The 24,110-nt window shown below is 43.6% G+C and overlaps 2 protein-coding genes across 5 annotated transcripts in view; one reads left to right on the forward strand and one right to left on the reverse strand.

The window, feature by feature from the left end:
- The window catches only part of EHHADH (enoyl-CoA hydratase and 3-hydroxyacyl CoA dehydrogenase), a 35,800-nt gene extending 24,421 nt beyond the window's left edge, over positions 1-11,379 (reverse strand). The window contains exon 1 of the mRNA XM_084846864.1: positions 11,156-11,379. Coding sequence (XP_084702990.1) covers positions 11,156-11,229 — 74 coding nt within the window. The 5' untranslated portion in view covers positions 11,230-11,379. The remainder of the gene's footprint in view (positions 1-11,155) is intronic.
- Positions 11,380-16,773: 5,394 nt separating this feature from the next.
- The window catches only part of MAP3K13 (mitogen-activated protein kinase kinase kinase 13), a 69,951-nt gene continuing 62,614 nt past the window's right edge, over positions 16,774-24,110 (forward strand). For 3 of the 4 annotated variants that reach the window (XR_014789556.1, XM_084846869.1, XM_084846865.1), the window contains exons 1-2: positions 16,774-16,863; positions 23,526-23,655. The gene's annotated coding sequence lies outside the window, so the exon portion shown is untranslated. Of the gene's footprint in view, positions 16,864-23,525; positions 23,656-24,110 lie in introns of those variants that run through there. The other variant, XM_084846866.1, reaches the window with a different exon arrangement.

Raw genomic sequence — 24,110 nt, forward strand, 5'->3', positions numbered from 1 at the left:
CCTCTTGATGGTCCTGCATTTGCCTGGGATTGATAAATGGCAACTTGAGAAAGGGTATACTCGATCCAGGCATCCTGCTTGTGAAACTCCCTCTCGCCTCATATACAGTTGGTGGCTACAAGCTTTTTGTCACCAACTAAAGACCTGCTTGTTCACCCAGGCTGATTGAAACTGTGTTACTGCATCTTGTAAAGTGTTATTTATCTGTGTTTCTGTTCTCCCATTTTATCAGTTGATGTTTGTATGACCTTACCATCTTTTATTGGTTTTGTACCCTGCTTTGGGATCATTTTATCATGAAAAGTGGGTAATACATTTTATAAATAAAAAAATATCCCAGAAGCCATCTTGACTCTTCCCATTTTCCCACCATCTTAATATTTCACTGTCCATACGGTTCCTCAAACATTTTCCTCCAATATTCACAATTAATATCTAAGCAACTGCCATTTTCTGTTGGGTCTAATCCAGCTACAAAGGCCAAGCAAAGTACAGTGGCTCCAATATCTTCCTTGCTCATTGTTACAATCATTGCTCTCGGGACAGGTCCAAGACATTTTCCCGCCTGAGGCAAAGGACAAGATGGCACCCCACTCCCATTCATGTACAGAAGGTGACCGGAATAGCAGTTGGATCCTACTTCAACACTGGCAACAGGGCAGCCTGTTCCACTGCACCTGAGGATGGCGGGCTAGCCTAGGAGGTGCAGGGCAGGTCACATGGCACACACAACTCTGTCCTCCAACTCCTCACTGCTACTCTCCAACCCACAACATTTGCTGTCTGAAGCAGCTGCCTCAGTCTGCCTTATGGTACAGCTGACCCTGATTGCTGTCCTTCAAACACTTTTCCTCTATCTCCATTCCTCCTTCAAGCTGCTTGTCCAAACTTCCTATGTTCTTTAGAATTCTCTCATCACAACTGCCATGAGCTTGTGCTAGGTTTCTTCTTCCTTCAAGCTGCTCCTGCAGGATCAACAAAAGTTCTATATTTTTATATGCTGCTTCTTTGGTGTGCCTTACACACTCCTTTATCAATCAAATTTCTAAAATGATTGATAAATCTGACATTGAGAAAGCATAAAGATTGAAAATATGTAAACCACCCCTAGAGGGAGCTAAAACAGCAGCAAATACTTCAAATACTATACTAGGGATGTTCAAGACTTCTGTTTGGATGATGAAAACTCAACAGATTTTTCCAGTTCACCTTGGCAGATTTATTCCATTTCCCCTCGCTGGAATCAATCTGGAACGCAGATTCCATTTTTTTAAATGGCGGCAATTTGCACAGATTTTTTTTGTGGGGGGATCTTGAAATCATAGAATCATAGAATAGTAGGGTTGGAAGGGGCCTACAAGGCCATCGAGTCCAACCCCCTGCTCAATGCAGGAATCCAAGTCAGAGCATCCCTGACAAATGGCTGTCCAGCCTCGTCTTGAATGCCTCCAGTGTGGGAGAGCCCACCACTTCCCCAGGTAATTGGTTCCATTGTCGTATTGCTCTAACAGTCAGGACATTTGTCCTGATGTTCAGCCGGAATCTGGCTTCCTGTAACTTGAGCCCATTATTCCGTGTCCTGCACTCTGGGATGATCAACAAGAGATCCTGGCCTTCTTCTCTGTGACAACCTTTCAAGTACTTGAAGAGTGCTATCATATCTCCCCTCAGTCTTCTCTTCTCAAGGCTAAACATGCCCAGTTCTTTCAGTCTCTCTTCATAGGGCTTTGTTTCCAGTCCCCTGATCATCTTTGTTGCCCTCCTCTGAACCCTCTCCAGTTTGTCCGCATCCTTCTTTAAGTGTGGTGCCCAGAACTGGACACAGTACTCCAGATGAGGCCTAACCAGTGCTGAGTAGAGGGGAACTAGTACTTCCCGGGATTTGGAAGCTATGCTTCTATTAATGCAGCCCAAAAGAGCATTTGCCTTTTTTGCAGCCACATCACATTGTTGGCTCATATTCAGCTTGTGATCGACAACAATCCCAAGATCCTTCTCGCTTGTAGTGTGGTTGAGCCACGTATCCCCCATCTTGTAACTGTGCATTTGGTTTCTTTTTCCTAGGTGCAGAACTTGGCATTGATCCCTATTAAATGTCATTCTGTTGTTTTCTGCCCAGCGCTCCAGTCTATCCAGATCACTTTGAATTTTGTTTCTGTCTTCCAAACTATTAGCTATCCTGCCCAATTTTGTGTCATCTGCAAATTTGATCAGCATTCCCTGCACCTCCAACTCCAAGTCATTAATAAAAATGTTGAAGAGCACTGGGCCCAGGACTGAGCCTTGCGGTACCCACTCGTTTATTTATTTATTTATTGCATTTATATCCCGCCTTTTTTCCTCCAAGGAACTCAAGGCAGCGTACATGATCCTCCTCCTTCCTCCATTTTATCCTCACAACAACAACCCTGTGAGGTGGGTTGGGCTGAGAGTCTGTGACTGGCCCAAAGTCACCCAGTGAGCTTCCATGGCCGAGTGGGGACTAGAACCCGGATCTCCCGACTCCCAGTCCAGCACTCTAGCCACTACACCACACTGGCTCTCGTTACCTCTCCCCAGTTTGAGAAGGTCCCATTGATAAGCACTCTTTGAGACCGATTCTGTAGCCAACTGTGGATCCACCGGATCGTTGTTTCATCTAGCCCACTTTAAGCTAGGTTTTTTTTAAAGACATGAAATAGGGTCATGACTTTAAACCCCCCCCCCCCCAGTCTTTTACAAGTGTGCAAGAACACAGATTCGGCTGTCCAATATGGGTAGTCTTGCACTGTCAATTTCCTTGTATGTTTCAGCTATCAAGGGGAGCCCCAAAGTGGAGTAGGTAAAGTACAAGGAAATTGACAAGGTGAGACTGCATATAGGCTAATTTGCGCACAGTTATGATGGAGAAGCTCCATACAGTCAGTAAAAACAAGACCTGGAGCTGACTGTGGCTCAGATCATGAGCTGCTTCTTGCAAAATTTCGGCTTAAATTGAAGAACGTCGGGAAAACCACTAAACCGTTCAGGTATGACCTAAATCATATCCCTGATGAATATACAGTGGAGGTGAGGAATAGATTTCAGGGATTAGACCTGATAGACAGAGTGCCTGAGGAACTATGGACGGAGGTCCGTAACATTGTTCAGGAGGCAGCAACGAAATCCGTCCCAAAGAAAAAGAAATGCAAGAAAGCCAAGTGGCTGTCTGATGAGGCTTTACAAGTAGCTGAGGAAAGAAGGGAAGCGAAAAGCAAGGGAGAAAGGGGAAGATATACCCAACTGAATGCAGAGTTCCAGAGAATAGCAAGGAGAGACAAGAAGGCCTTCTTAAATGAACAATGCAAAGAAATTGAGGAAAACAACAGAATGGGAAAGACTAGAGATCTCTTCAAGAAAATTGGAGATCTCAAGGGAACGTTTTGTGCAAAGATGGGCATGATAAAGGACAAAGAAGGCAGGGACCTAACAGAAGCAGATGAGATTAAGAAGAGGTGGCAAGAATACACAGAAGAACTATACAGGAAAGATCTGAATGTCCCTGATAGCCATGATAGTGCGGTCACTGAACTTGAGCCGGACATCCTAGAGAGTGAAGTCAAGTGGGCCTTAGGAAGCATTAGTAACAACAAAGCTAGCGGAGATGACAGTATTCCAGCTGAGCTATTTAAAATCCTAAAAGATGATGCTGTTAAAGTGCTGCATTCAATATGCCAACAAATCTGGAACACTCAACAGTGGCCACGAGACTGGAAAAGGTCAGTTTACATTCCAATTCCAAAGAAGGGCAACGCCAAAGAGTGTTCAAACTACCGCACAATTGCGCTCATTTCACATGCCGGCAAGGTGATGCTCAAAATCCTACAAGCTAGGCTTCAGCAGTATGCGAACCGAGAACTACCAGAAGTACAAGCTGGGTTTCGAAGAGGCAGAGGAACTAGAGATCAAATCGCCAACATTCGCTGCATCATGGAGAAAGCAAGAGAATTCCAGAAAAACGTCTATTTCTGCTTCATTGACTACGCTAAAGCCTTTGATTGTGTGGATCTCAACAAACTGTGGCAAATTCTGAAAGAGATGGGAGTACCAGACCACCTTACCTGTCTCCTGAGAAACCTGTACGAGGATCAAGAAGCAACAGTAAGAACCAGAGATGGAACAACCGATTGGCTCAAAATTGGGAAAGGAGTACGACAAGGCTGCATATTGTCACCCTGCTTATTTAACTTATATGCAGAGTACATCATGAGAAATGCCGGGTTGGATGAATCACAGGTCGGAATTAAGATTGCCGGGAGAATTATCAACAACCTCCGATATGCAGACGATACCACCCTAATGGCAGAAAGCGAAGAGGATCTCAAGAGCCTCTTGTTGAGGGTGAAAGAGGAGAGTGCAAAAGCTGGTTTGAAACTCAACATTAAAAAAACGAAGATCATGGCATCTGGCCCTATCACCTCCTGGCATATAGAAGGGGAAGAAATGGAAGCAGTGACAGATTTTACTTTCTTGGGCTCCAAGATCACCGCAGACGGTGACTGTAGCCATGAAATTAAAAGACGCTTTCTCCTTGGGAGGAAAGCTATGGCCAACCTAGACAGCATAGTAAGAAGCAGAGACATCACCTTGCCGACAAAGGTCCGTCTAATCAAAGCTATGGTTTTCCCAGTAGTAATGTATGGCTGTGAGAGCTGGACTATAAGGAAGGCTGAGCGCCGAAGAATTGATGCTTTCGAACTGTGGTGCTGGAGAAGACTCTTACGAGTCCCCTGGACTGCAAGGAGGTCAAATCAGTCCATCTTAAAGGAAATCAACCCTGAGTGCTCATTGGAAGGACAGATAATGAAGCTGAAGCTCCAATATTTTGGCCACCTAATGCGAAGAGAAAACTCCCTGGAAAAGACCTTGATGCTGGGAAAGACTGAAGGCAAAAGGAGAAGGGGACGGCAGAGGATGAGATGGCTAGATAGCATCACGGATGCAATGAATATGAACTTGAGCACGCTCCGGGAGAGAGCGCAGGACAGGAAGGCCTGGCGTGCTATGGTCCATGGGGTCACGAAGAGTCGGACACGACTGAACGACTGAACAACAACAACAACAAATGAAGGATCAGGGCTAAAATAATAGTAAAACAAAGAAGGAACCCATCTGTGCAATTCAGAAGCACCAAAAAACAAAAAGAAATGCAAACAAAGTAAGTGCACCAAAGGGGGGGGCAGGGTCAGAATCTCCCACTTGGCAATGTAAACCTCTCACTATTAAGTGTTGAACTGACACTTTTCAGTGTCCTCCTCCCTTTCAAGACTTCTCCAGCAAGTCCAGAAAAGGCAAAATAGGGGAAATACAACCCTATTTGTGCAAATTTCAAGATCCCCCAAGTGACACAATTCGCACAAATTACCTTTTGCACAAATGGTGGGACCTGACAAAAAATGCACAAAACATTTCCGGAATTGGGGGGGGGATGTTCTACAGCCCACTGCTGCTTACCAGATGGGAACACTACAGAATCCCATCGGGCTCAAATGGAACAGAATTCCCAGTGTCACACATTTCTACTCAAAACAAAATTAGTAGAAAAGTGGTATATCCCCATTATTTTCCCACTTCCATGCTTAATGAAAAGCTGTAACAGCTTCAGAAATTGAGGCAGGGGTCAACTTGAAAACAACTTATTCATCATTATCAGTTTGAAAGCAAGGTGACTTATCCACATATACGTGACATGAAAAACAGTTGTGCTGTACATCACACATTACATTAAACCTAAATCCTATACAGAGACAATTTTGAGAGAGGTAGACGAGTTAGTCTGTTGCAGCAAAGATAACAAAGAATTTTGTGGCACCTGAAAGACTAACACACTTAATATGGCATAAGGTTTCATAGACCATAGTCCAGTTCATCAGATGTATGAAGTGTTATACAGACATGGTTGGAATGGATTATGGAGGGAAATGAAAGAATAGACAGTGACAATTACGTTATTAACAGTTGGTATTCACACAACAAAACAGGGTTGGATACAGGATCTGTCTTCTGTGGACCAAAGGGCTCTGCTCATGGAAGGTGCCTCTGCCTAATTTTCAGGGATCTCTCCTCCCCTCACACCTCCCCCCATTCAGCAGGGTCCCCCAACCCTCTGTATAACATTTTCAGGGGGCTAGAGGGGCTGCCCTAGGGAGGGGGAGCAGGAAAGTGTTGTTTTAGAAGTGTTCCTAAGATGCAACTGAAATTATCTCAGCTCCTTTAGGCATGTCTGCTCCTGTACTTTTGTATTGCACAATCTTCACCTGTGTGCTTCTTTCATGCAGAATTCACATTGCACTATGACTACAAGATAGGGCAGGCCCTCCCATGAGACAGGGTAAATCCCCTGCCTCAGTCTGCAGAGTGGGAGGAGCAGTGAATTGAGTTGCTGCCCCCCCCCCCGCCCCATGGAGGACCTGCTGCCTCTCAGTGAGAGCTGGACAGTAGGTGGGAGGGCTCTCGGGAGAGTCACACAGCTTCTCCAGAGAGCTGATATGGCAGGGAAGGATGCGCAGATGAGGCAAGGGGAAGAGGTGAGACAAAGGGCTGGCCCTCCCATGAGCCAGGGTGAACACCCATGTCTCAGACAGCAGAGCAGGAGGAGAGAGGGATTGTGCCATCCCCCCACCCACCAGGAGGGCCTGCTGCCTCCTCCTTCAGAGGGTTCTCTGGAAAGCCCCACCGGTCCCACTCTCCCACTGTGTCAAATGCTGACACAGTGTGATTTTATTTTTCCTATTTTTTCATGTTGTCTTCCCTATATCTCCTCACATCTACATATATTCCCTTCAATAGTTAAGTTTATATCTTACTTCTAATATCTCATCACTTCTATTAATTTCTGTCATTTCTTAAATCCACCTTTACTTGATTTTTGTTAATAAAGATTGCTACTTTCTATAACTTCTCTTTCTGCTCCTAGTAGATAACCTTGTAGACTTCAGACGCCACAGTGTACTCTTCTTTTCTTTGCAATGTAACAAATGTGGTGTGAAAAGAAATAAAATGCAAAGTTTGGCCCTGAATACAAGCCTGAATTGTAAACATCCTGAAATGTATCTTGTAACCCAAAACATTTAAGTGTCCATTGAGAACATCATGAAATGTGAAAAGGTTAACTTTTAACCATTCCATGTCATGTGCATATGAAGTATTCTAGCTCAGGTCAGGAAGGGGAGGTGTGAATGGAGAAGGAATGGCTTTATTGCAGGAAGGCCAAACGGGGGTACTTTGGTATGTGCTGAAGATTGCCAAAGTCTCAGTTACAGAAGATGGAAATGGGCAAATAAAAGAGGAAGATGGCATGTTATGACCACAGAAGCAACCTTGAGAAATGTTGGGGAGTTGGAAGGAGATGTCAATCCATCAGTAACAAGGTCAATCCTGGAACATGATGTCTTATCAACAATGAACATGCTGAACATGCTTTGATCTCATGAGCCCCAATGAGGGAAAAATAAAACCCCCAAGCTCTCCATTGTTCAGGAGGGGCGTGGTTGCATCTGGATCATTTGTACGTGCACATACCAACAGTACCCTTGATCCACGGGACACATATTAAGTGCTCTGGCCAAGTACTTGATAGCGTGTGGTGAGTATGTGTTGGGTAAAATTCAGAGAAAGGATTTTACTGCCCGGGGCTTAGATAAGGCGCAGTTATCGTTGTTCTGTCATACTTAACCGTTTGGGTTTAGGATACAAGACAGCAGGCTTAGGCTTGGGCCTGGCTGACACTGTATCACCGTTGCCTCAGTGGGCCATTTGTGGCATGGACTGATCTGGAGCTGAGCAACAAACAGGGACTAACTGTATATTTAGCCATTTAATGCACCACATTTGGGTAACTAAGTTCCTACCTAAGATGCGCACAAGCTCTTAAGCCTCAGAGAAGGGTGCAACTTCTTGAGGATTGTTAGTTTCGGGTTCCTAAGAGGCGTGCAACCTCTTGAGCTTCAGAGAGCCTGAAACTCTTTGATATTTCTTTGTAATTAAGTTTGTACCTGAGAGGCGTGTAACCTCTTCAGCCTCAGAGAGAGAATGCAACTCTCTGAGGAGATTCTACTTTTGCTTATTTCTTCTATTTCAGTAAATCTCCTTTTCTTTACATTGGTTGTGTGTGTGTTCTTCTCCACCTCATAAGATCCCAAACCTCTCAGCCTGATCAACTGAGTGGTCCTGGGTAAATTGAAATCTATATTTCACAATGCCACAGCAAAAAAAGCAGCCAGTGGGGCTCTCTGGAGCAGTCACCTGCCCTCTGTTTCACTCTGAGGGGATCCTTAGAGCAAAACAGAGGACAGGCAGTTGCTTTCAGCCACCTGCCCTCAGGCTGGATGGCAGATGGGCGCACGTTGGATGGCAGGTGGTTGTTCTCGGGAGAGCCACATACCTTCTCTAGAGAGTTGATGTGGTGGTAAGAGGATGGGGGTGCAGACAAGGCAAGGGGAAAGGGTGGTGGGCATGGGCTGAGGCAAGGGGAAGGAGTGGAGAGTATGCGAGGAGGCAAGAGCAGGGCAGCATGATGTGGTAAAGAGAAGGGGGCATGAGGCTCGGTGGGAAGAAGGGGCATGATGCATCAGCAGCACATGTTTTCTCCTGCCTCAGGTGGGGAAAGAACTTGTGCTGAGGCTGCTCCACACCTTTGTGTGGGAGGATCTAAACAGGTGTAGCAGGTCTGCCTCCAGAAGCCACGAAGCAGCTGGTTGTGTAATGGCAATGCCCAACTGCACATGCAAAAATCATTGGGAAGAATGTGGCATAAGGTTGCAATTAGATACACACTTACTTGGGAATAAGACCCAATGAACTCAGTGGGACTTATTTTGAGGTAAACATGCATAGGACTGGGCAGTTAGAGGAACATAAGGAATAGCAGTCTTTCAAAATGTGGAGTGACAGAAGTGCCACCAAAAGCATTCTATTGTACTCTTGCAGTCAGTACAAATGAACTCAGGAAGCTAAAAGTTTCCACAACCAATTCAAGGTGCTGGATTTGACCTATAAAGCCTTACATGGCTTCGGACCGCAATACCTGATGGAGAATGGTCCCATCATGAACCTACCTATTACTACATTCAGCATCTGAGGCCCACCTCTGAGGGAGGCTTGGAAGGTGGCAACAACAGAGAAAGCCTTCTCAGTGGTGGCTCCCTGATTATGGAATGAACTGACTGCCCCAAAAGGCTTTTCGGGTGCCAACATTGTTATCTTTTCACAGCTGGGTTAGGACCTTTCTCTACTATCAGGCATTTGGCAGCATATGTTAAGGTTTTTAATCAGATCATGGGATTTCTTATTGTTGATTGTTAAAGGGGTCTGTGTGTGTGTGTGTGCACGTGCGCTGTCTGTTTATATGTTTGTATGTAAACTGTTTTTATATTATGTACAATTACTGTATTTTTATATTTTTTAATCTCTGTAAACTGCCCAGAGAGCTTTGGCTATTGGGCGGTATAGAAAAGTAATAAATGAATGAAAGGAAAGGAAAGAAAAGACAGAAACACTTGAATCATTGCAGTCAATGTGAACTGTCTTTATTGTGACTAGATTATTTGGTATGTAGCATTTGTTAGGGAAGCCTCATATCCCTGAAAAACAAAAGACTAAGGCTGGGTTTAATATTCAAAATGTCTTCTTAAATCTGGAAGAGAAAAGTAACTCCTCGAAGAGCAAACAGTAACCTAATATTTCAAATTGTGTTCACTACCCTGACTCAGCCCAATAGTGTCTAAAGTCCAGAAAACACAAGTCTTTGAGTTTAGATATTAACCAGTTCTTATCTCATGAATGTCTTTCCCCGCTGCAGAAACTTATACCATGGCAACATTACAATTTACTATTAAAAGTGGAATTTCAATTCTTTCAGTTTATTAGAATTTTTAAAAAAATTATTTCCCACTTTCTACAAAGGTGAGGAAAATTGAAAACGTGACCCAAGGCAGATTTTACTTTGCCCAAATTTAACATCAGGCTAGGCTACCACCTCTCCTATTGTACTCATGGCTTTTGTGACATAACCAGTAGCAGCAGCAGCAGCAGCAGCAGGTGTTTAGCTCGGTTAGTGTTGGGTGTCATTCTTGCATGCTTGTTAAGGAATGAAAATGTAACAGAGCAATGGCCAAACGTTCCCCCCGGGTTTGGTGGTGATGCTATTATATGGCCTTAAAGGCTCTAACCCTAAAGAAAAGGCTTCTAGGAAACATTCAGTTCAACAGGAGGATAAAAATGTCTAAAATAAGTAATTCCACAAGAAAAATGCTAACATCCATATCAGTGTAATACTTTTATTAGACCAACTCAAAGGTCACAAAATACTATGCAAGATTTTGAGTTCTTCAGAGCTTCTTCATCAGGCAAGATGGTAAACACAGCACACAAAAAGGGGAGGGGAGGAAAAAAGTGGCTGATGTTTACAGTCTTAGGATGGAAAGTGGGAGGGGGCTGTAGACATTCAAAGAAGAAAAGCTGTCTGCGCCCTAAAGCAGGCCTCAGCTCCCTGTTTCCAGGCTCAGCCATGTGTTCCACCCCACCCCCTTTGCTAGCGATTCTAAACTTCAGAGCAATGGACTAACAGATCCCCTCTTCCAGCTATGTATCTTCCGAAATGCCCTATTTACTATATTATGCTGCTGCTGAAAGCACAAAGGCATGGGAGTGGGGTGGGGTGGGGAAGACACATCCCAGTTCAGTTCCACCTCTCTTTACAGCACTATTCACGTACGAGAACTTTTAGCTTGTTCATCCTGTCAACAAAATGAACCATCCAAGTACAGTAAAACGTGCCCCATATCCAGCTTGTGGAAAAGCTGGGAAAGGCGAACAAGAGGAAGGCAGCTAAGGCTGCGATCCTATGCACACTTACCTGGGAGTAAGTCCCATTGAATCCAAGTAGGCGTATATGCCCTTTAACCTAGGAGTACGCGCCACCAAATACAATGGGGCTTTCTTCCGAGTAAATATGCACAAGATCGGACTACACAGACCTCCCTGAAGCCGAGCCTGGTTCAGGGGAGGTTTTGTGGATGAACCTTGCGGAGAAGTTTCCATGATCCCATCCCTCACGCGCGAGGCCAAGGACGGGCTGCAGAGTTCTAGATCCCAGCGGCAACCAACGCTCGGAGCGAGCGGGTCCCTTGCAATTTACCTGAGCGCGTTGACCGGGGGATTGCACAGTCGAATCACCGCCACCGCAGCCGCCCCCCGCACAGGCTGCGCCATGTCTCGCGCCGGACCTTGCTAGACTGCCGATGCAACGAGCGCGCCAAGCTTGGCTGGGCGCTACCGAGGCGGGGGCGGCGCCTGCGGGGGCGAGAGCGACCCGAACGGGCCGGATCCCGCCGCGAGCTGCGCACCCCGCCCCCGGGCCGCGCGCGCACGAGAGGGGGAGGCTCCAGCGGAGCCAGGAGGCCGTGGCTCGCTGCCCGCCTGGGCCCTCGGAGCCACCGACGTGCTCTGGAGCCACCCCCTGCAGAGGGAGTTCAGCTTAAACCAGGCCTCATTTCCCACCCGTGCCGTGCACGTATTAAACGAAGGGCAGGAAGGTCCACCGGGAGCCATCCGGAGTTCATTAGGAAATCACGGGAGCTGCGAAAGACAATTTTCGTGGCTGGGCTCTGCTGACATCAACACACGCTGCAAATAAAGCAAGGGGTGGGTCCTGAGAAGGAATGGAATGGGTCACGGGGCTAGAAAGGAAATGCGATGGGTTCTTTTCTTCTCTTTTCGAAAGTACTTTTTACTCTATTTTTTAATCCTTTTAAATGAAATAAACAATTCCAACAACCTAATCAATACTTACAATTTCCCCACAATGCAGTATTCTTGGGAGGACACAGCAATAACGAAGGAGGAAAAAAGAGAAAGAAGAAAAGCATTAAATTTAAACTCCATTACACAGAAACTTCAAATTCCATGCCACTTAAAAATTATAACAATGGCAATATTACAATTCAATACAGTCTAAATAATCAACCTTACATTTCAATATCATATCATCTGTCTTATAGCAAGGAAGCAGGCCTACAATTCATTTCCAGTAACCATATATTGCCATTCAGCTAATATATAATATTAAACCTTAACAATTTAACCAGCCAAAAATCTTAGTAACCAATAATAATAGCAGTAATAATAATAATAATAAAGGAGATTTAAAAGGATTAATAATCATACTAACAAATCACTAATAAAATTTATAATATTATATGATAATAAATCTTAAAATCAACCTTACAACAATGAAATGAGATGGTTTCTATTGCTCTTTCTGTTTTATTATTTTAAAGTCCGTTTTAATGTTTGATTTATTGTTGTTGTATTTGATTCATATCCCGCCCTTCCTCACAAGGAGCCCAGGGCGCCTAACAACCCACATTAAAAAAATACTAACACCATTAAAACCATAACTCTAAAGGTTAATATGATTTAGTATATTGGTTGTGGGACTGGGTAAAATGAGGATCCATTAAATCAAAAAGGGATCCTCATGATTTCATATGATTTTTAAAGGGGAGACCCACAAAACCACCATCATATCACAGAGCACATCTGCCTCCAGCACTGAACCAGAAAAATCATGGATATGCCACTCGTGGGTGCAGCCACGGTGCAAAAACAGAGATCCTTGGCAGGGATCCTCTTGATTTCATAGGATTTTTACAGAGCAAATCCCCCAAACCACCATCATATCACAGGGCACACCTGCCTCCACAGACTGAACCAGAAAAATCATGGTTTAGCCCCTCGTGGGTGCAGCTACGGTGCAAAAACAGGGATCCTTGGCAGGGATCCTCTTGATTTCATATGATTTTTATAGAGCAAATCCCCCAAACCACCATCATATCACAGGGCACATCTGCCTCCATGGGCTAAACAAAAAAAACACATGGATCTGCTACTCGTGGGCGCAGCTATGGCACATAAACAGGGATCCAATTCAGGGATCCTCATCATTTTTACAGGGAACGGCCCCCAAAGCACCTTCATATCACAGAACACATCCATGCCCAGGGAATGAGTGACAAATAACATAGATATGGGGCTTTGTAGCACCGTGATGTTATAAAACCATGGGTAAGACACACAATTCAATACAGATCCTCTGAATTTTTACATTGGGTCTCACCCCCACCCCCATCAAAGGACAGAATTCATCTTTGTCCAAGTATGCACACTAAGAATCCCAGATCAGCTGCTTCACCTCAAATGGTGTGAACCATTTATTTGAGGCATGGATCCTGATGTATTATCTGGATTGTATATGTAGTGCATTCAAAATCATAGCTGAATCACAAAGCAAATCCATGTCAGTGACATGGATCCTATATTTCTCAGATCCAGGATGGCAAGAAAAGAAAAAGGATTCAAGATGCAGTTCCTTATGGGTCCTCTGGATTTTTATATAGTGTCCCCACAAATGCATAATTACATCACAGATCACATCCATGGCCACAGAGCAAAGTATTAAAATTATTGATCCTATACTTCATGGAGTAAGCGTGATGTAAAAACATGAATCCATCATAATCACACTCCCATGCTTCACAGAATCACCATGGCATAAAAACATGGATTTGGGGGCATGGTTCTTATGGATTTTTTTCAACAGAAGGTGCCACCAAAATAACCAGCAATTCACATTAAGAACATCATGGATCCACAGATTTGTGGTGCTGTCATGCCACAAAACATGGATCTGAGGCATGGATACTCATGATTCTCCTGGATTTTTATGGGGATGCCTCCGAAATCACCATCAAATCACAGATCATGTCTGTGTCCAGGGACTGAACCATGGAAAGCACTGATCCAGAACTTCATGGTGCAACTATGGTGAAAAACTTGGGTCCAAGTTCCAGATCCTCATGGATGTTCCAGGTTTTTATGTGAGAATCTTGAATTGGACATGGAATGCCCAGTTCCAGCCAGTCCCCTAGCTGCCATATTTTGTACTAACGGAAGTTTCCGGATTGTATTCAAGAGCAGCCCTACATACAGTGCATTGCAGTATCTAACAGGATTACCAGGGCATGGATCATTGAAGCAAGGAAGTCACTATACAGGCAGAGTTGTAGCTGCTGTATCAGCCCAAGGTGGTAGAAGGCGCTTGAGCCTCAGAAGACACTTGTACCTCTAGTGACAAAGTTGGGTCTAGAAGCACCCCCAAGCTATGGACTTGATCTCAGTATTTGGGGGCTGCAAATCCTTCCCAGACAGTTAGCACACTACGCACCTGGAGCCTCAAGCCATCCACCAGCAGTACCTCTGTCTTGTCCGGACCGAGCTTCAGTTTATTGGCCCTCATTATGTCCATTACCATGGCCAGGCACTGATTAAGCACACCCACTTCCCCACCGGGGTCAGATGAGAAAGAGAGATGGAGCTATGTGCCATCAGCATATCAATGACACTGCGCTCTAAGTCTCCTAATGACCTTCATCAGTAGTTTCAATGTGGACTTTAAGTAGCATGTGGGACAAGATGGAACCTTGTTGGGCCCCAAACCATGCCATGGAGTTTAGCACACACACCCTAGCACCACCTTCTGTAAACAGCCATCCAAATATGAATGGAACTATTGCAAAACTGTACCACCCACATGCAGCTCAGACAGCCTGTCCTGAAGGATGCCATGGCTGATGGTATCGCAACCCACTGTGAGATCCAGGAGAATCAACTGGGTTGCACCCCCTTGTCTCTGTCTCTCAGCAAAGCTCAGGGTGACCACTGCATTAACTGTGCTGAAACCAGGCCTAAACCCTCACTGAAGGTGGATCTAGAAAAACAATTTCATCCATGAGTGATGGGATTTGATCTGCTACCACCCTCTCAGGCACCTTGCCCAGGAAAAGGATGTTAGCTACTGGCCTATAATTATTCAGATCTGCTGGATCCAAGGATGTTTATTTCAGAAGTGGTCTCATCATTCTGACCAGTAGGGAAGAACTGATAACCTTTCAAAATGAGCCAGTCATCCCCTCCCTTCTGGAAGTCATAAGCCACGAAGGGCAAAGGTGCTTGGGCTAACTTAAACAAGCACCTTGTCCACATCCTTGGGGGCATATGTGCTCTGTGATATGATGGTGGTTTGGGGGATTTGCTCTGTAAAAATCATATGAAATCAAGAGGATCCCTTCCAAAGATCCCTGTTTTGCACCGTGGCCGCACCCATGAGGGGCTGATCCATGATTTTTCTAGTTCAGTTCATGGAGGCAAATGTGCTTTGTAATTTTATTGTGGTTTGGTGGATTTGCTTTGTTAAAAAATCATATGAAATCAAGAGGATCCCTGCCAAGGATCCCTGTTTTTGGGCTGTGGCTGCACCCACGAGTGGCAGGTCTGTGATTTTTCTGTTTTAGTTTGTGGAAGCAGATATGCTCTGTGATATATGATGGTGTTTTACGGTATCTTTCTTCCAAAAATCATGAGGATCCCCGAGGATCCCTGTCTCGGATCCCTGTTTTTGTGTGGTGGCTCTGTTATATGATGGTAGTTTGGGGGATTTGCTCTCTAAAAATCATATGAAAGCAAGAGGGTCCCTGCCAAGGATCCCTGTTTTGCACTGTGGTTGCACCCATGATTGGCGCATCCGTGATTTTTCTTTTCAGTCCGTGGGGGCAGATGTGGTCTGTGATGTGATGGTAGTTTGGGGGATTTGCTCTGTAAAACTTATATGAAATCAAGAGGATCCCTGCCAAGGATCCCTGTTTTTGTGCCTGGCTGTGCCCAGGAGAGGCTGATCTGTAATTTTTCTGGTTCATTTGGTGGAGGCAGATGTGCTCTGTGATATGATGGTGGTTTGGGGGGTCTCCCTTTAAAAAATCATAGGAAATCATGAGGATCCTTTTTCGATGTCATGGATCCTTGTTTTACTTTCTTCCATTGCTTGCTGCTTTGTAAAGATACTGATAATTTGAAAGGCGGCTTGGAAGCCTCTTCAGTGAATAAATTGTATTAACCTCAATGAAAGGGAGAAATGATGGGGAGTAGCAATGGCAGACCATGAGAAACTGGAATGGAGGGCCACTGGGGCTGGAATGACGGTCCCATTGAACTCAATAGGGCTAGTTTTCTCGCTTCAGTAACATGAACATCAACACACGAAATTGAGGAGAGCCCCAAACACCCTTAGTTTGACGGTTTCTAGGGTGTTCATTTTGAGATGCACGGATATGAAACACTCTATATTTGTTCTAGCCAGTGACACCATAATGATTGCGGCGGCATCTTTTTTTTTTTAATTGGATGAGTAGACGAAATGAAAACGTAGGTTTTTAGTTAGCTCAGAATCCGCAATTCGCAGTGCAAACCTATTTGGCTACTGGGAAGGTTTTTGTGTGTGTGTAAGTTTATTTATTTCAGTGATACAAATTACATTCAACAAATGTCTACCGAGAAGGAAGTCCCACTGCATTCAATGGATTTTACTCCCAGGTCAGAAGGTATAGGATTGCAGCCTCAGCCTCCTACATACATGAACTTTAAGCAGCCGTCGAACTTCTCCCGCACTAGTTGTATGAAGGAGCGATGGTAGTTACTGCGCAGCAGAAAGTGGAAGGGAGGCATTTGCAAATCAGAGTTCACACTAGCAGTTACCGCGATTTAGGCTAAATACGCGGTAAGCCCCATCCCGAATAAACCCATTTATGTAAGTCTTAAGCACCGCAGCGGCTTCCGCGGGCGTCGTGGAGCCGGAAGTCGAGTTGTCAACTGCGGACTTGTTGGGGGCAGAGGCTGTTTGCTTTAGTGTCAGGTGATGCCGGAAGTGACGCAATGTTGACGGCCCGGCAGGTGGGAGGAGGACCAATGGCCGCTGGTGGCTTCAAGACGGCGGAAAGTAACGGGAGCCTTGAGGTGAGCTACGTGGGGAAGGCGCGTCTTCGGCTCGAGCTGAGGCGGAGCCGCCCCCTCTGTGCGGTGGCAGCAGGCGTGAAGGGAGGGGGGCGCCTCCTGTACCAGGGGCTCCCTGCCGGGGCTCCTTGCCTGGGGGCGCGCCGGCCGGTAGGGGACTCTGTCGCTTTGCCGTGCCCTGTCGGTGAAAGGAGCCGCTTCGCCTTTGACACGGGCACCTGGCTGCGTGCTGGGGGCAGGACCGCGGCACGGGGCTGTTTTCATTAGGGCCACACAATCTGCAGAGCCCCACCACCGGACGGACGCGCACACACCCTCCTCCCCTCCAGTATTTCACAGATGGAACTAGGGACCTGCTCGTAACGCCCCTGTTCTGATACCTAGGGTTGCTACCCGAGAGTATCCTGGCCCACATCCCACTGTTCTGCATTACTTAACAGTTTTCACCACCTGCTGTACATTTTTCTTCTTCTGCCCTCCACAGATTTAAAAGCCAAGAGGGTGACTGTGCTTTAGAAGAAAAAAATGTTAGAAAATCCATATATGTTCCTTCGTAATGATATATGTGGAAAGCACTGTGGTCATAAGACAGGTTTTCAGTACTTCGAACTGTTTCTAGGGAGCTGCAGTGTCTGAAATACCACGCTGTGCGCTACATGGCTTTGTTGTTGTAATTTTACAGTACACATGAACAGCCTTGCGGTACAGATCTGTACATGTTTAGTTAGAAGTATGCCCCACTGAGTTCAGTGGGCTTACTTTTAAGTAAGTGTGTACAGGATTGCAGCTGTAGTGGACATATACATGCCTAGACCTGCATGTGCCCTAGTAGCAAGTTGCATTAGCCTGTCCATTTGGATATTTAATTTCTACAGACCCTTGGAAGGGGGATGAACCCTGAAGAATCACAACTCTAGCAACTTGCAGTAATAACATAGGAGCAAGCCATGCTAAAAGGCAAAAATGGGACAAAATAAAGGTGCTTTAAAAGGCACAGAAAACAAAAAATAGGGTCTGTTCCTGGTAAACAGGGATTGTTGGAGGCATGATATCCTGTATAGTCATAGGCGAGATTCATGAAAAAAACATTCTTTTATCAATAATGCAGATATATATATATATATATATATACACATACATATATAGTATAGAATATTGGGGATTTTATTAATCTTTAGTGCTCATATTACATATTATAAAATATGTACTTGGTAAATTGGTAGGCACATTAGCATCCTAATGTGTATATGCAAGATGGTGTATATTGAATGAAGACACATAATTAGCTACACATAGTAACATAAATTTCTACACAGAAGTACCTCCTATATATGGTTTTTTTCTTTAAAAAATATAGAGTAGCACTTAGAATATATTATTTATTTATTTCACTTCTATACTGCCCAATAGCCAAAGCTATTTGGATCTGACACATAACCAGCTAGATATTTTGAATTTCATTGTGCTTCAAATTGCTTAATAGTGTTTCAGAATATACCTTGGGTTGTATCCAAAGGTGATCATTCTGCTGATGGAAGACATCAGGCATTGAAACAGCGAGTGAGGTGATGTTTAGCTATTCCCCCTCCCTTATGCAGCTCATTTCTAGAGCAGATTTGGGGGCTGCATGGTGGGCTGCGGCAGGAGAGGGAATTGCTGAAAATCTCCTACTTGTCTATTCTGCTGGCGGATGTCTTCCGTCAGTAGAGTGACTATCGTTGAATACAACCCTGTAACTAAAAATCACTGTAGTGTAAATTTCCATTTGAGTTTACCATGGGTAGTAATCAATGACCCAGTTTGCACATCACAACAGCAATTCCTGGATTGTTTAACCCAGGAATTGGGGGATGACTAAAGTGCATGAGCAGTGCACTCGTCATTTCTGCTTTTAATTAACAACCCAGGGACGCCTGGGCGACATGAAAACCCAGAAACTCTGGGTTGTTTATGGGTTAAACAACCCGGAGTTAATCCAACAATTGCCCATGGATTCGGGTAATTCTGTTGTTGGGTTAACTCTGGATGGATATATAGATAGTTTTATACTCTTCTGATACATCTGTATCACTCAGAACAGATTATTGACTTGAGTGTTTTCGCAGAAAGGCTGTATATACAGTAAAAGTAAATAACACACGCATATGTGTTATCTTAGGGCCAAACTGTATATCATTTTTTTCACGCAGAGTTGACTTTTGGGGCAGGGGTAATTTTAGATTTACCATGAAAGTCTGCTATCTTGTGGTGTTATCCTGGTGTAGTCAGTGACTTAACATGTTCCCAGAATTGGGGCTAGCCCACATTTTCAGCTTTTTATTTTGGTTGCATTGTTGTGCCTGGTTTTGTGTATTGTTGTATGTTGCTAGGATATGTAACATACTAAATGGTTTTTATTGTTCTATCTTATATTGTGATGACTTAGTGCTATAAACAATAAAACTAAACCGAACTATTCTATAAAAAGCAAGGGTTTTTTATTGTATTAATGTAATTAACTTTACTAAAAAGATACCCCCAATTAATTGGGTGACAGATTTTATATATAATTTAAATAATGCTCTTAATAAAAACTGTATGTGACATCTTAAAAGAGACATTTTCCTTTTCTCTCACATAAGAAGGAGTGCTTCTTCTAGAATGATGCCTGTGCATCAACTAAAATCAAATCAAGTTTACCTCTTGCTTCAGAACTATGGTTTTTACCTATTTACGAATTTAATCAATAGATTATCAACTAAACTCATGATTAATCGACTAAGATTTATTTAGGTTACAATCCTCTGCATGTTTAGACAGAAAAAAATGCTACAGCCCATGTTGGCTGGGGAATGCTGGGAATTAAAGACTTTTTTCTGTGTAAACATGGGGAGAATTGCGACCGAGCTATTAATTGACAATCCTATGTGGATGGCCATAAGCCTGTGAACCTGGAGGCTTATGGCCATCCAATGCAGAGTGGGAGGAGCAGCAGAGGCGATCTTCATCTCTGCACTTCCCCCACTCTGCATTTGTGCTAGACAGGTCTACTGAGGCGTTGGGGAGGGGGAGGGAGCCTGGGGATACAGCGTAAGCCGTCACCTCCCCTCCCCACCCACTGGCATGCTCCCTGTCACTTCCCTTTGAGGCTGCCTTTGCAACCTCGAAGAGGCAGCTGGCGTGGTTCTGTCTGTGCTGGCGGGGAGGGGAGCTTGGACTGTTGGGTCTGAGGTTGAAGCGGTGTCTCTGATCTTGGATCCAGGAATCTGAACTATCCTATGGCCCTCCAGGCTCTGTTTAGGGGCCTTAGGATTGCTCTCTAAATGTTGTAGCCCTATTGTATTTTTTAACATTTGTAAGTAGCATGGAGCATTGTTAGGTAAATAAGGCATCTGTTAATACGTTTTTGGAAGGGAGTTTCAGAGCTGATTTTAGCTTCATTAAGGGGGTTTCTTTGTGTCCTTTCTATTCATGTTTAATGCACAGAGGTTGCTATAAAGAAGTTTGTAGGATTTAAATTCCAGAATGGGTTTCTAATAAGATATGCAAGGACAAATAACTTGATATTAAAAAAACTGCCCTATCTCTTAGGGTGGATTACACTATATCCTTATTTTTAAAAATTCCCTCTCCACAATCCTGTGAAGTAGATTAGGTAGGCTGAGAGAGAGTCAGTTGTGTAGGATCAAAACTGAGCTTCAAAGCTTAGCTGAAAATGAGGCTCTGTATCCACTGCAATTCTTCATTTTTAAGATAAGTTTGATACATTTTGGGGTTGTATTGTGACTTCAATCTGTATCAAGTTAGAAGGGTTCCTTTCATTTTTACGTATGATGCTGTTAACCTGATTCTTCAGTCAGTAGCTCCATAAGCTGCATTTGGAGAAGAGACCATAGGGGTTCATTTTGATACAACATGCTGTCAGATGTGGTGTGCAGTGTTCTATGTGAAAACCCTACTGATGGAAGTTGTTGATGTGTACGTGGTTTGATTTAGCATGTATCAGACAGTAAAAAAGTGTTTTGATTTGGTGGGTTTTTTGCACTCCAAATCAGATTAAGTGGTGAATTATGTCTGTGTTTTATCTTCTTCTGAAGCAGATGGCACTGCTTAGTTTACTGGCAGTATCCCAACAATTAATTGCCTATTTAATTTGCATTGGTCCATCCCTCTGGAATGCAGTTAAACTTTCACAGATGCTTTATATTTGTTTAGGTTAGGGTATTACGTATTAAAAGAAATGCTGGATTTGATGACCTATATGCAATAATCAGACTTAGATTAACTTAAAAAAATAAGTTGATGACAATGTTTTACTGTTATTGTAATGTTGCCTTTTCATCTATAAAGGACCAAGTCTCTCTTTAACAAGATTTGCCACTTCAGTTGTCATCAGTACATCACCATTTTATATGGTCAGCCAACTGATTTAAAAATAAGTTTAGACCCATCATAATCTGGTTTGTAAGTATCTAATTGCCTGGTCATATGTGGTGATAACTAATGGGTGACCAGGCAGGAAAGCCTTTTGAAAATGGAAAAGCATTGGTCTTTTTTTCTTTCAGGCTGTCACAAGTGACTAACAAAGCTGTCATAAGTGGCTTACAAAGAAGTGTAGTCAGGCAAGATTATAAAAAAAATGTAGGCTAGTAATGTTATGGACTTATTTGCAAGGCTCTCATAATTGTTTAATGCCAATTGGTTCCTATTTTCACAGGCAAGCCCAGTTTGAAAAGGGTCAAAGAACCAGCTTCAAGACATGGAGCTGATTTGGACATTATGATAAACCACGGTTTTATTGTGACGTCCAAACTGGCCCACTATGTTTTTGCTGATGTTTTTAAAAAGTTACACAACAGACAAGGTGGTCCATAGGACAACTGGCTGATGCTGAGAGCGAGTGCTGCTTGTTGGAAGGGAGCTAGCATTTTGTTATATTGTGAGGAGAATTGGACAACTTCTACCAACCAATTGGTACATTCCACTGACATTGACTGTTTTGGAAGTGGTGGAGTGATGTGGTGGCATACATGATATTTTTGTCAGGTTCCATTACTGCACTGTATTGTAGCAAAAGTAGTTGATTTATATCATAGGTAGTTGAGTGTTCTGTGCAAAGCATTCATCATTGGATGAAAGATAAATAATGTGTTTAGCTTCAGAATGAAGGTAAGGAGGAGTGTCCCTTAGCAGCATTTTAAATCAGAAGCTTAAGCAACTTGATGCTATAGATATATGTAGTGATGATGGGGCACTGAGCACCTACATTAGCTTAGCAATAAGCACTGTCCTATATGAAGCAAGCATGGCAAGTCTATCATACTATATTGCATGTCACTTGTAATCTGACAAGCAGAGCAATCCTATAATCCCTACACAGTTCTGGTGTGCCATAAGATGCTCTCTCTAGCCTTGGAAGAGGAGATCCAATCATAGTTTTCCCCCTGCCCTCCCTCCCCTGTCAGCCTTTTCTGGCCACTGCCACAGAAGGCTCAGTGGTGGCTCCTCACCTGAGGTTGGAGTGAGAGGGGGGCCATGGCAGTGCATGGAACAGGGAGGAGAGAGGAGAGACCAAGGATCTCAGAGACCCCTCTAGTGAAGACAGGCTTTTGGGAGGACAGAAAGGCAAAGATCCCTCCATTGCTCCTCCTGCCTTGCCAGCAACAGCACAGCACAGTATAGGATTCTCAGAAGCCTTCCATATCAGAGGCTTCCATTGTCCAGGCAACTAGACAATAGGATTGTGCCCTAAACCTACTATATCTCAGGAACATTGACATACCAATATAAGTGGCTCTGTGGTAGTTAAAACACTTTAATATGGTGCCTAGATGAATCTACCTCAGTCCTGCCTCTCTAACACTTTGAGCCATAAATCTGCATCTGCTAAAGGTGGCTGATCGTGATGTGGTGGGGTAGACCCCTTCATGGTACAACTTTCTGGGATAGTTCATATATTATTATTATTAATTTATATCCTGCTATTTAAAATATCCCCCCTAAGTGTCTTACAAATCAGAAATAACAGCAAAAACAAAAATTAAAGGGAAATATCAAAAACAATATTAAAACACAGCATTATTTTATTTTAATTAAATCACTTTAATCACAACAGTTCTGGTACAAATGTATCCACTCATAGAATCTGGTTATAAATCTTCCAGAAGCTGTAGCTGAGAAAATGGGAATAATTTATCTTTAGACATGTTGAATTCTACTTCTAGAAAAACTTTAAGCTTTTTCTTCAAGCTGTTAGCAATAAAAACTTTAAATTTAACCATGATTTTCTTTAATAATTTTATGAAGTACTGAGCTAATGCAGTACTGAGCTAATCAATGAGTTTATGGAATTGGCAACAGGGATATCTCTTCCTTATAATTTATTTAATAGTGCAGAGGCAAGGCTCCTGTGCTAGTATCTAAAGGTAGGAGTTGCTCAGTTTTCCACTTCTTTCTCTGTAGTGTTTTTAAATTGACCTAATCTTGTGCCCAGGTGCTGTACTCTTAAAGGAGGTTTTTGTCTTGAATGCATGTATACAGAATACCAGCAAGAACATTCTCTAGGATTTGACAGGAAGCAAGCATATGGTATTTACTTGGCATGATTTCATGTGTAAATCTAGTCAGAAATCACAAAATGTGCAATTAACTCTACATATGTTTAACTGGTTTACATTCTTTTGTAGTTTGCTACAATTCAGATTTTTGGAAAGAGAGTCAAGCAGACCCAATCAGCAGGAATCTATGGATAATTAAAGCTTCCTAAAATGAGCCATGAATTGTTACCCTTCTTCTGGAATCCACAATTTGAGGATGGTAAGTGGTTATTTTTGTTCTGTCTAGTGTTTTAGAGACAAAATGAATAAACAAGCTATTTAAAAATCTCACTGACATTTAGTTGGTGAGGGCCAAAGGTCTTGCTGATCAAGGCTTTGGTATGTTAGGAACACGTTTTATTGGCCTGGTTTGCATGCAACAAGAACCGTGAGTTGTCGTGAAGGAGCCAGAGTGCTGGTTCACATGGCTTGATGATTCCTGCTGGCAGTGAGAGCCGCTGAACAACCGTAAGATGTTCCGTCCCTGGGTTGTTTATTGTGATGTCTGAACTTGGAACTCTGACTTATCTCTCCCCCCTGTGTAATAAAACAGTCCTTTCTTTTTCTCTCCGATCAAATACAAATGTGTATTTCCAGGCCTTCCTTTGATATCTTGGTACTACAAATGTAATAGGCCTTTCTTTGCCTTCATAGAATCATAGAATAGTAGGGTTG

This window comes from Heloderma suspectum, chromosome 3 (genome assembly GCF_057233095.1).
Source record: "Heloderma suspectum isolate Gila_16-S chromosome 3, 16-S_ref, whole genome shotgun sequence".
Taxonomy (NCBI): Eukaryota; Metazoa; Chordata; class Lepidosauria; order Squamata; family Helodermatidae; genus Heloderma; species Heloderma suspectum.